Source organism: Lutjanus erythropterus, chromosome 6 (genome assembly GCF_056507025.1).
Source record: "Lutjanus erythropterus isolate fLutEry1 chromosome 6, fLutEry1.hap2, whole genome shotgun sequence".
NCBI classification, from domain to species: Eukaryota; Metazoa; Chordata; class Actinopteri; order Lutjaniformes; family Lutjanidae; genus Lutjanus; species Lutjanus erythropterus.
This window is the reverse complement of record NC_139322.1, coordinates 18,882,067-18,892,773: the sequence shown is the minus strand read 5'-3', so window position 1 is coordinate 18,892,773 and position 10,707 is coordinate 18,882,067. Positions and strand designations below refer to the sequence as shown.

At 38.0% G+C, this 10,707-nt stretch overlaps 1 protein-coding gene across 1 annotated transcript; it reads right to left on the bottom strand.

The window, feature by feature from the left end:
• Window positions 1-6,957: 6,957 nt before the first annotated feature.
• Window positions 6,958-10,671, bottom strand: LOC146325150 (nuclear factor 7, brain-like). The gene is made up of 2 exons (XM_084719993.1): window positions 9,500-10,671; window positions 6,958-9,390 (listed from the first exon to the last, which is right to left on the bottom strand). Exon 2 carries the CDS (start codon window positions 9,371-9,373, stop codon window positions 8,003-8,005), a length of 1,371 nt encoding a protein of 456 aa, XP_084576119.1. The 5' UTR covers window positions 9,374-9,390; window positions 9,500-10,671; the 3' UTR covers window positions 6,958-8,002.
• Between the last annotated feature and the right edge of the window lie 36 nt (window positions 10,672-10,707).

Here is a 10,707-nt window from a genome sequence, read left to right as displayed (position 1 = left end):
TTGTTGATGCATTTTGTCTATGTTTGATGTATGCTATCCTAATTTTTTTTCACAAGGTTCCTCAGTGTAATAGATAATGTTGCCATACTTGATGCATTGCACCAAGTACAGATGCCCTGTTTAGAATTTGTACTTAAGGTAAAAAAAAAAAAAATCTGTGTTGATTTTCATCCACCACACATTTTGTCAAGGGTCTTCCTTCACTGCTTGAAAACAGTTAATTAGATTCTCTCCTGCCATGACCCGCACTACATCAGTGCAGAAGGGCAATTTGACTTGACCGCCTACTCCAGCATGAAGGACTGCAGACCATTCTCTCACAACTGCAGCTTTTGTCTCGAGCTGCTGCCATGCCAACACAACTCAGCCACCAGCTGCTGTCAGTTCAGCCGTCAAACGGCCAAGACTTTACTAAGATGCCTCGTGTGAGCAACATATTGGGCGGCTGTCACTTTAGAGCCCTTAATGACGAACTTAGTAGGCTCAAGGTTTACATCCCCGCACTTAAATGAATGTTGTATGACATGGTGCCCTTTTTTTCAAATATTACCTGTGGGAATGTGGACATTTTGTGTGAACCTGAGTGGAAGTTATTACGTGGATAGTTGAGAATTGGCTTAATTTCCCTGAAGAGGATGAAATATTGGTCATTGGTGCTGTGTCTTGATGTTTCTGCAGAGATGCTACATCCAAGAAAAGATTGATAAGTGTTTGTCACAGCAGTGTGTTGCCACTCCAAATAGTAAGAATTAGAGAAAGACAAAGAACAAGAACAAAACTGGAGTGGATTTAGGGTTTGGTAGCCTACTGAGCTCTCTACTTTTAAGGGTACTAACCGAATTACATTGGTAGCACCAATTCCCGTTAAAATGATTGGTACCAAACTTCGGTACCTGAGAGTGCATCTGAGAGAGTGAGAGAGTTATAGAGAGCGATCTTACCTCTGCAGCTTGTTCAAGTCACAGTAACTCGAGGCAATAGTGCGCTTTGACCTAACCTAACTTGAACTTTGCACGATATAAGCAGGTATAACATCCCGAGAAGCTGCACAAACATTAATAATGGCATCCAACATTTGGGGGGAAATCAAGAAGCTGAACTGAAAAGAACAACTGCAACAGTTGGTCTCAACACGATTTTGTGACTTGTTAAGGAAATTAGATTTTAGACTGGTTTGCGGCGCTGTGTCGTCTCTCTCCTCCCAGACTGTCTGTGGAGACTTGACTAATTATCTCCTCACCGATGCACCTGAACCTGCCATCTCATGTCTGTGGAGATGGAAAAGAGAACTCACGCCTGGATTAACCCTCGCTGTAACACTCAGAGAGGTCTGTTGTCATGCTGATGATGTTCAATCTTATTCGCATCTGATACGATATCATCATCTGTGGGTTTTGACATTTTGCTTTGTGATTACATGCTCAAGCTTGTTCACTCTGTCGTTGAAATGCAGCACAGACTGTGTACACACTTTCACTCAGTGACATCTGTTTGCTCAGAAGACATCTCATAAAAATTAATGGCTGTCATGACTGCTTTTCCTAATCCATAAAGCTTTTAAAACTTTTTTCTTTCTCTTTTTTTGCTAAAATTAATGTAGTAGTTTGAACAGTACAACTCACCTCTTCCATTTTAACACTGGCCCTTCGATTATTGTCTGCATTTCAGATTCTAGACTAATATCCCGTAGATCAGTGAAATTTGGGTGCTGGATGGCCCGGTGACCATTTTCTAATCCAGAATGAATATAAAGTGGTTCAAATTGGAATTTTTATTTTGCTTGTTTGCTCATAACAGTTAGTAAATGTTCAATATTGTCCTTTGGCTGTTACTACTACACTAAAAGAGCTTAAATACAGCGTGCTATTCATTCTGTCCCTGGCAGTTGCAGTTTATGTTTATGACATGAATTATTCTAACATTTAAGTGATTGTATGAATGAAGAGGTTCCAGCTATATTTACTGTTGCAAAAGTTCTCCAAAGCATTTATAACTAAAACGCAGTAATTATCTGATTTATCTGTGATACCAGGCTGGTGTCGATCCTTGTATCAAGTTAATTTAGTTTATAAGTCATTTTAGTTTGAGAATTTAAAAGAAAGATGAGTTATTGGCCTTTGGATATTTTTCATTTTACAAGATAAATATGACTTGTTGTTTTTTTTATATATTAATGTTTGTTAATAAACTAGCCCCTGGCCTTTTTGCAACAGTGGCCCCTGGGTAAAGCAAGTTAAGTGTCCCTGCTGTAGATCAGAATTTCTCAAAGTGCATCCCATGCTAATGCAAATGCAGCCCTCAGAAACATTTTGTGGGCCCCCTGAATTTGATATGAAATGTGTGCGTTGTATTTTAACCAGCCACCAGACCATTTCTATACTTTCACTTTGAATAGCCAAATCCACGACTTTGATACACTACTTGGCTACTTCATGGCAACTAGTGGCTCCTTGTGAGGCTTGCAGGAGTTACATTATGTCATCAGTGCTAGAGCTGTTAGTTTAAGGTAGTACTGTCAGCAGAGAACTTGGTAGTTTAATGTGGAAGTGAGATGGAAAAGCCACATGAAAAATAGATCAACCTTGACTTCAGGATAAAGTGAGATCTGCCTTGTCTGCAAACAGGTGAATTCAGTGTTCAAGGCCATTATGAAACAAATCCTATGACAAGTTCATGGGTTGTGCCGGCTGTCATGAAGACTCTGTATCATCAGTGTCAGTCTCTTTCAATCATTAAATACCTGCTATATATATGCTATATATCTGTGCAAGGGTTCAGTCAGAAGCTTAATATTCAGATTTTTACATTAATCAAAGACCTGTGGTGATCGAAACATGTTGACATTTTAAATGATTTTACCTCTACAGTAAAAAGCTTTTTCATTTTTCCTTCTGATTGTACTATTTCTTATATTTTGGAGAGCCAGATTACCATCCTGTTTCTTTTTTTTTTTCTCCCTTTTCCAAGAGCACCCGACACGTTGTTCAACCTGGTTCAGTAAACACAGCATGCAGTCATCTTCTTTTCCTAGTTTTATATTAAGTATTCTGTAACATTATTGAGTCAGTAATGCGAAACATAAAGAGATTTTGCTCACTTTTCGATTGCTAAAGTTGGCTTGTATTATAAGGCAAATGTCTCAGATCTTTTATTTTCTGATCTTATTCCATCCACTAATGTGTTATCTTAATTAGACTGGAAATGTGCACAGCATGAAATTAAAACGCTTTTGCAAGAAATTGATCTGAATTGTTTTATCTCTATCTATTTATTCTTTTCCTTGTGGATACAAAAATGCCTAAATTAATTTGTCTGCATCCAGTTAGAAAACAACAGTAGCAGGCTTATCTTATTTTACCAGGCAGAACAACATCCAAGCCTTCAAATCAATTACAAAGATCAGTCTCTTCCCTTCTGTTGCATACTGTGTGTGTGTGATGTAAAACTTTGTGAAGAAAAAAGAAGCCAGTGGTGAGGACAGAAAAGACCAAAGAACAAGCCCTCTCAGGTGCAGACTTTCATTTAGAGAAAAGTACAGGTACCTCAGCTCCCTCTTCAGATTCCATTTGAAGATCCCTGTCTGACCATCTCTCTGTGTTATTGCCACATCTCAATGCATGGAGCTCTCAAGAAAAGAGCTGCTGGTTCTGCCTCTTATAGCTGTCTAGTGCAGAAACAGGTCCATGCCATTATGCTTTTGCTTTCAGGAATAAAGATCTATTGAAATGAAAAACAGGTGTTGTGCTAAAAGTAGGAATGGACAGTGTGAGAGCACCTTCTTTCTTCCGTCCATCTATTTTTGATGAAAGTAAACTAATTAATGGTGTAAGTATCTTAAAAATAAGATGACATGTTGGGGATGTAACACGGGCAACATAGGGTGCTGCGGTAATGACTCCTAAAACCTGGAAATGAGTTAGCTATTAGTACTTCCAGTTTCCTTATCTTGAAGTCAGTGTGATTTTTTTGAATGGGTTTTTCATTATCTGTCTGAATCAAAGTCTGTAGTTAACACAAGCTTCAACTTTTGTTCTACAAAATGAAATTCAGTAAATATGTCATGAATTTTGCAGCTTTTACGCGTCTTGAAAAAGGTGCTTGTTAACAAGTGTCTAAATGAGAATGCAGAGGTTGTCACAGACATTAAAAGTCATGAAGCCTAAAACTAGTCACTTAGTGGTGTTGATGTTCACAATAGGTTTTTACTTCTGGCAAGTCCATTTACATGTCAAAATAATATATAATAAATTTGGGTTTGTCTCAGTGCTTATTTTCTGCAGTAATCCAAAATCCAAACCCAAGCAACGCTATGCTCCCAGGCTGCCCTACAAAAATATGTCATCCCTGCAGCACTATAGTGCAAAGCATCATTATTTGTACAGTAGGATGCAAACATGGCATTTATTCTAACTGTAGCTGGAGAGTTAATTATGTTAATCATAGTTCATTCTACTACTGCTACAAACAAACAATAATAACTTTTAATAAAATACAACTTTAAATGTTAAAAAAGAGTTAATGTCTGAATAATATTCTGCATAAAATCCAACTCACACAAATAGATCGGTACACTTTACAATATAGTAAGCAAGAATGTGAGAACAGGTGAGGAATGATCTAAGCTCCTGAATAACTCTGATTCATATATCATAGGTAATGACGAGTTTCTCAAGAACAGACTTGCCCTTTATGTTTGCTAAAATGATGAGTAAGGATGAAGTGATGAGGGACGACTCAGTAGCTACTCAGTATGACACATCACTTTACTTGAGAGAGCAACTAATGAGTAAGTAATGAATTAAAGTATAACATTACTTATTACTTGGTATCAAAGGTAATAAGTTACGCCGCTCAATATATAAGTAAATTACTTTTGTAACTTGTTGCACTCCAAAGCTGAACTGCTCATCCAGTGAACTGTTAACACGCAGACAGGATGGTAGTGGAAACAAAATGTAACTGAGGACAAAAACAAATCTTGTAATGCAATAACGCAGCATTACTTGAATTAGTAACTGTAGATTAATATGATTACTGTTTTGAAAATTGTAATTTTGATTAACAGATATTTATGGACAAATGATTCTAAAATAGTATCTCCCTGTCTGGTCTCTAATAATTCATCATTATCACCTAGTAGTTCATATTATCATTATTAGATTGTTCATCACTCGTTCCTTTGTATCTTCTCTCATTTTTGTGTAAAGTGTTACCAATAAATCACTGTTTTACAGCATGTTCCTAAATTTCCAAGACTTGCTTCTGAATACGTGTCTAAGTCGAGTTAAATCTTTTTTTGAGACTGCAGCACTTCAGATAACAACAGGCCATCTGAAGATCCATCTCTGTGTAGTGACATTTGAGTTTTTTATTTCTTCAAGGTGCTGCAGAGTGCTAGGGTCATTTAGTTTTACAATGTCTTTGACGAGCGTTGCCATAAAGAAAGTATAACATAGCAACCATCTGTCCAGTACACTCATGGCCGTGTCAATGCCATATGGCTATGCGTTGCTCTTTCATATAGTCACAGAGCTGAAAGGGCAGCTCTATATAATGTACTGTACATGTATTCAGCACAGTAGGGGCTGATGCATACTGTTCATATCAGTACTGAATGTCCTTGATCACCGGTCGTCATTATTACAGTGTTGGACATGCTTGATGTGTGAATAATTTTTTGTAATGATTATGCTCTGCAGAATGAATAGCTCTTTACAGATATGCTGGATTGTTTCAAAAGGACGTGTCTCCCAGGTAGTCATGGCAGTGGGACCATCTAGTGGCTGAGTTGTGTATTGTTGCAGGATGATGACAAGCTGTCACTGTTAAGGAATGCTTGAAAAAAGTCCCCGGGGGACGACGTGAGGGCTGTCTATTGCGGGAAATCAGCAACGCTCTCCAGACAGAACAATGCTGCTCTTCATCAGACAGTACAATGCAGCACCAGTCAGCTACAACTCCTACTGGCTGCATCTGCTGTTCAACAATGTCTGTTAGTAGCTGAGATGAGAATGACTCATTTTAAAAAAAGTTAGTGTTTATGCTCATTTTTCTTTTGGATCCGTTACAAACACATGCCACATATTTTAGTGGAACAAATGCTCAATAGTTTAAATTCCTAAAAAATGTTTGTTTAAAACTGTGGTTAGCTTCCAATGTTTGCGTAGATAACAAACCTACACGTACACTGAGTTGCACCAACAGTTAATTAATTTTAAATCTGATTATGGCTTAACTTTAAAGATTAAATTTAATTCTGTTGCACCAAAGCTTTAAACTCCAGTTTAAAATGCGATCTAGTATTAACTTTAAACTTACACTTGAGGAGGTTTAACTATTAAAACAGCTGCCTTGAATTGTTGAAACAGATTGAGCAAAATAATCAAACTCCTCAAAGAAAGACAGACTCAACCCAACTGAGTTTTATTATGTCTCTCCTTTCTTTCACTCCAACAGTCTCCCAGTCGCTGTTTTTCCTTACTATGCCATTGTCCATTTTTAATCTTCTATTATTGCACCACATTGCTCCATTAATTCAGCCAGCAAGATTTTCTCAAAGGATGAGAAATTAGAGCTTCTCTGCCAAGCCATTATGAGTGGGCTAATACAGAGCAGCAGAAACATTGTTCTCTCCTCTTTTATATACTTACTGGATCTCGACAGCACTTGATTTTATAATTGATTAGAATAATTTAACATTTTCTTTTTTATTATTTACCTGTTTTAATTTTGGTAAGCAGGCATTTAATCAATGAACTTGCATTTACTAAAGAGAGATTAGTTTTCAATGCAAAAAGTGTGATGGATCTCTGCTTAATTTTGAATATGTATTTATTCATTTTAAACCTTCATTGGCTAAACTCTGATTAAACCTTATTTTAGATTAAATTAATCTTTGTTGATGCAACTGAGTTTTTGTGTTTTAAATGGGGTCTGTTTTTATTGTAAAACACTTACTGTGTTTTGAAGGTGCCATATAGCCTATATAAATGATATTTTAGCAGAGCACTTGTATTAAATTGTACAGTTATAAAATGGGTGCTTAGTGTTGAAATCTCTGATGAAATATAATTCATTTCTGTGTCTGAATTTTATCCTGTCATATAAAACCTACATTAATATTTAATCTAGTCTAATTTCTACTCTGCTGTTGATTGGCTGACAGATTATTCCACTGTCGGTTTTACAGTGTGTTTCTTTGCTTTATGATTTTAACAGATAGATAACAGTTGCCTCATAGTCGACACTGTCAGTGTTACTGTAGAAACAATACTGCTGAAATCAAAAAGACATATCCTCTTCATGAATTATAAGTTTGAAGCCTTAAATGAGAAGTCCAGTTATTGTCCTCTGGTGGCTGAGGCTATAAATAACTAATAACACTACAGCTGAAGCTATTCATCAAATCGTCAAAGAAAAACAATCTGAATTTATTTTGATAATCAATTTATTCTTACAGTAACTTTTCAATCATAAATAGAGCAAAGTAACAAATATTCTCTTATTGCAGTTTCTCCACAAACATTTTATGTTTGGAAGTTTAATAATCTGGACTAGAAGTAAAATTTATTGAATCTGAACAATGTTCTGCCGGTCTAACATGCAGTTATTGATAAATTGATTATTTTTTCTTTATTTGGAAAAATTGGCTTCCACAATGTGGTTGCTGGTCTTCATGGCTAGACACACAAGCAAAAATCATTTTTAAAAACTACAATTTATAAAGAACAGTGTCCAGGAAACAGAAAATAGGAAATCATTTTGCATATGAAATGGTCGACAACAGAAACAAACTAAACTAAAATAAAGAACAAAAAAAAATTCAAAGCAACAACAAAAGCAACTAGAACAAAAATACACATCTTTGGATTAAAGAGACAACAGGAGGAGCACATGCAGAATAACACATTCAATTCACTGACTTTCATACATGTATGTATAACTAGAGACCATCTGATGATGGGATCAGTTCTGGTAATCACCCTCCTTATCTCTCAATGCTCTATTTCACTGTCACAGAGACGGACTTCAGTGGTAGTATCTTCAGTTTACCCCCACTGTAAATGTATGGAAACAGTTTCTCAGTAGAAGTGTGTGTGAAGGTGTGTATGTGTGTGTCAGTATCACCATCAGAGAACGACACCTTTTCTGCATCCAGAGTCACTCTGATCCTCCAGAACTTCTTTTCCACTCTGAGAACAATGGATGGATCCCGCGACAAAGCTGTGTATGTACCTTCATTGAAGCATATTGCCCATAACCCAGAACATATGTCTCCCTTCCTCTGGACGGACTCTGCTGACACACCCAGTCTCCAGTATACACAGTCTCCAACCTCAACAACCCAGCTGTGTGTCCCTGACTTAAAGCCCTTGGAGCCCAGGACAGAGAAGTTATAATTAAACCTCTCTGGATTGTCAGGAAGCTGCTGTTCCTCTCTTCCTCTCACCATGGTCAGATCTCCAGACACGATCAGTTTTGGACCAGCAGTGTTTGGGTCCAGAATCACAGGAGTGTAAAAGACCATCTCCTTCATTTTGTTCCAGATGTTGAAGGTCAGGTTGCCCAGGTGTTCGGCCTCGTCTATCAGAGCTCCTGAGAGCAGCTGTGGCTCATCCGTCATGGGACACTTCTGGACTGTCTTCACTGCAGCCTTATAGCTGTGCAGGAATGAGATGTCTTCAGCTCTCAGCACCTCCTCTGTGGCTCCGACTGTGTCTGAAAGAGCTGTTATCTCTCGGCTCAGAGCCTCTATCTTCTCCTTCACCATCTGACTCTTCTTCTCCTCTTCCTTCTTCAGTGCGGCCAGCCTGGCCTCCTCTTCCTTGTCTAGAAACTGGTGAAGCTTCTTACACTCGTCTTTAATCTGCCTCTCTGCATGTTGGGCCTGGAACTTTATGTGTTCTGCTGTCTGATCAAACTTCACTTTAACTTGCTTAAAGATCTCCAGTTTCTTCTGTACAGGCTTCAGGGATTTCTGGAGCTTCTCTCTGTGTTCCTGTGCAGCTTCATCGATGGGTCTGAATTTGTGGTTGGTGTGTGCTTTTGAATGCAGGCAAACAACACAGACTGTCTGCTGATGGTCCACACAGAAGAGTTGGAGCTTCTCAGAGTGCAGACTGCAGAGATCCTCTGTTCTCTGATCTCTCTCCAACAAGAAGGTCTCACACAGGTTCTTTAACACACGATTTAATGGTGGTGTTGCCTTTGACGATATTGTCTTACAAACTGGACACTCACGTGTTTGTTTTTCTTTCCACCGCCTCTTCAGACAGACTTTACAGAAGCTGTGGCTACAAGACAGAACAACGGGATCTCTGAAAATGTCATGACAGACCGGACAGCGGAGAGCCTTTTCTGATTGCGTAGCCATTTTGTCTGTGAGTGAAGCTGAAAGCACAGCAGACAGAAAGTACAATCAGTTATGGCTGCCCTTTCTTCCACCCTTAATTTCACTGAAATTTACTTTCACTTTGAGTTCAGTTTTAGTCAAACTCACATTCAATGTCAGAAGGTTGAAGCAGCCAGTGTCGCCGTTCTCCACTTTTCTCTCCTGTTGCCGAACTCACTCAGAAGTTGTTTGTTTGGGTTGAAAATGAATCTGATCATCCGTGATTCAGTCTGTGCGTCTCTCTTTAGTGAAAATGAGTCACGCAGGGGGTGGAGCTTTGTCAGACCACCTCTGCTGAATGCTGTCGCTTTACGTGTCACATAGGGGTGTTTGAGTCCAAAGTATTGATTTATTGCTTTATTACCATCACTATCTTCTTTCCTTCTCCCTCCTTACTTCTACTGAGTGACTCTGTTAACTACTTTGTAAAAATGATAAATAACATACACTCCTCATTCCCCCACTCACCTGCTGACAACACCTGTCCCACTACATTCAAAAGTTGGGATGTGTGTAAAACATAATTAAAAACAGATCCCAATAATTTGCAAATACTTTTAGACCTTTATTCAGTGGAAAACAGTATAAACACCAGATATTTAAGGTTCAAACTGATAAACGTCATTGTTCTTTGTAATTATACATGAAATACATATGTACTTTTATACTTTTTTTATATTTCTGGGGCCTTTAATCTTAAGACAGTGGAAGATGTGACAGGAAGAAACCTGTATGTACCTTTCAGCATTAATATTGCCTTCATAGATGTACAATTTACCCTTGATGTTATGGGATCTAACCTAAAAAATATGAACTGTAGTAAGCAGTGAGAGACAAATTATTTTTTGATCCTGTTTGAATTTTTCCTTGAATCACAACATTAGCTGCTGAAGTTATGATGCTTGTGTGTTTTTATACAACAGGTCTTATTTGTTCTTTCTTTCTTTCATTGGATAAAACACTTCCAGTAAGATAACATTATAAAGGGCAGCAAGATTGCAGCAACATGTAGTTCACTGAGTGGTTTCAAATAAAACTAAAATAAACTACAACAGTAAAACTATCATCAATTTGGGACTTTCTTGACGTTTTAACAACATGTGCAATTTGTGTCACAGTTCCAAAAATTAGGTCTCTCCTGCCACTGACTATCGTTCATGACCTCACCTCTATGGTAACTCTGGTATCTTTTAATTGAATGTGAAAAGTCTTTCCTTTATTTGAAAGCCACAGAGACCAGATTGCAGACACATCCTGGAGTTTCCTCCTGGACCAGTAATAATCATGCAATAATGGGGGTGGGGGGTGGGGGGGGG

Coding starts and splice junctions, on each gene's coding strand:
- LOC146325150 (XM_084719993.1), bottom strand. CDS start 9,373: ATGGCTACGCAATCAGAAAAGGCTCTCCGCTGTCCGGTCTGTCATGAC.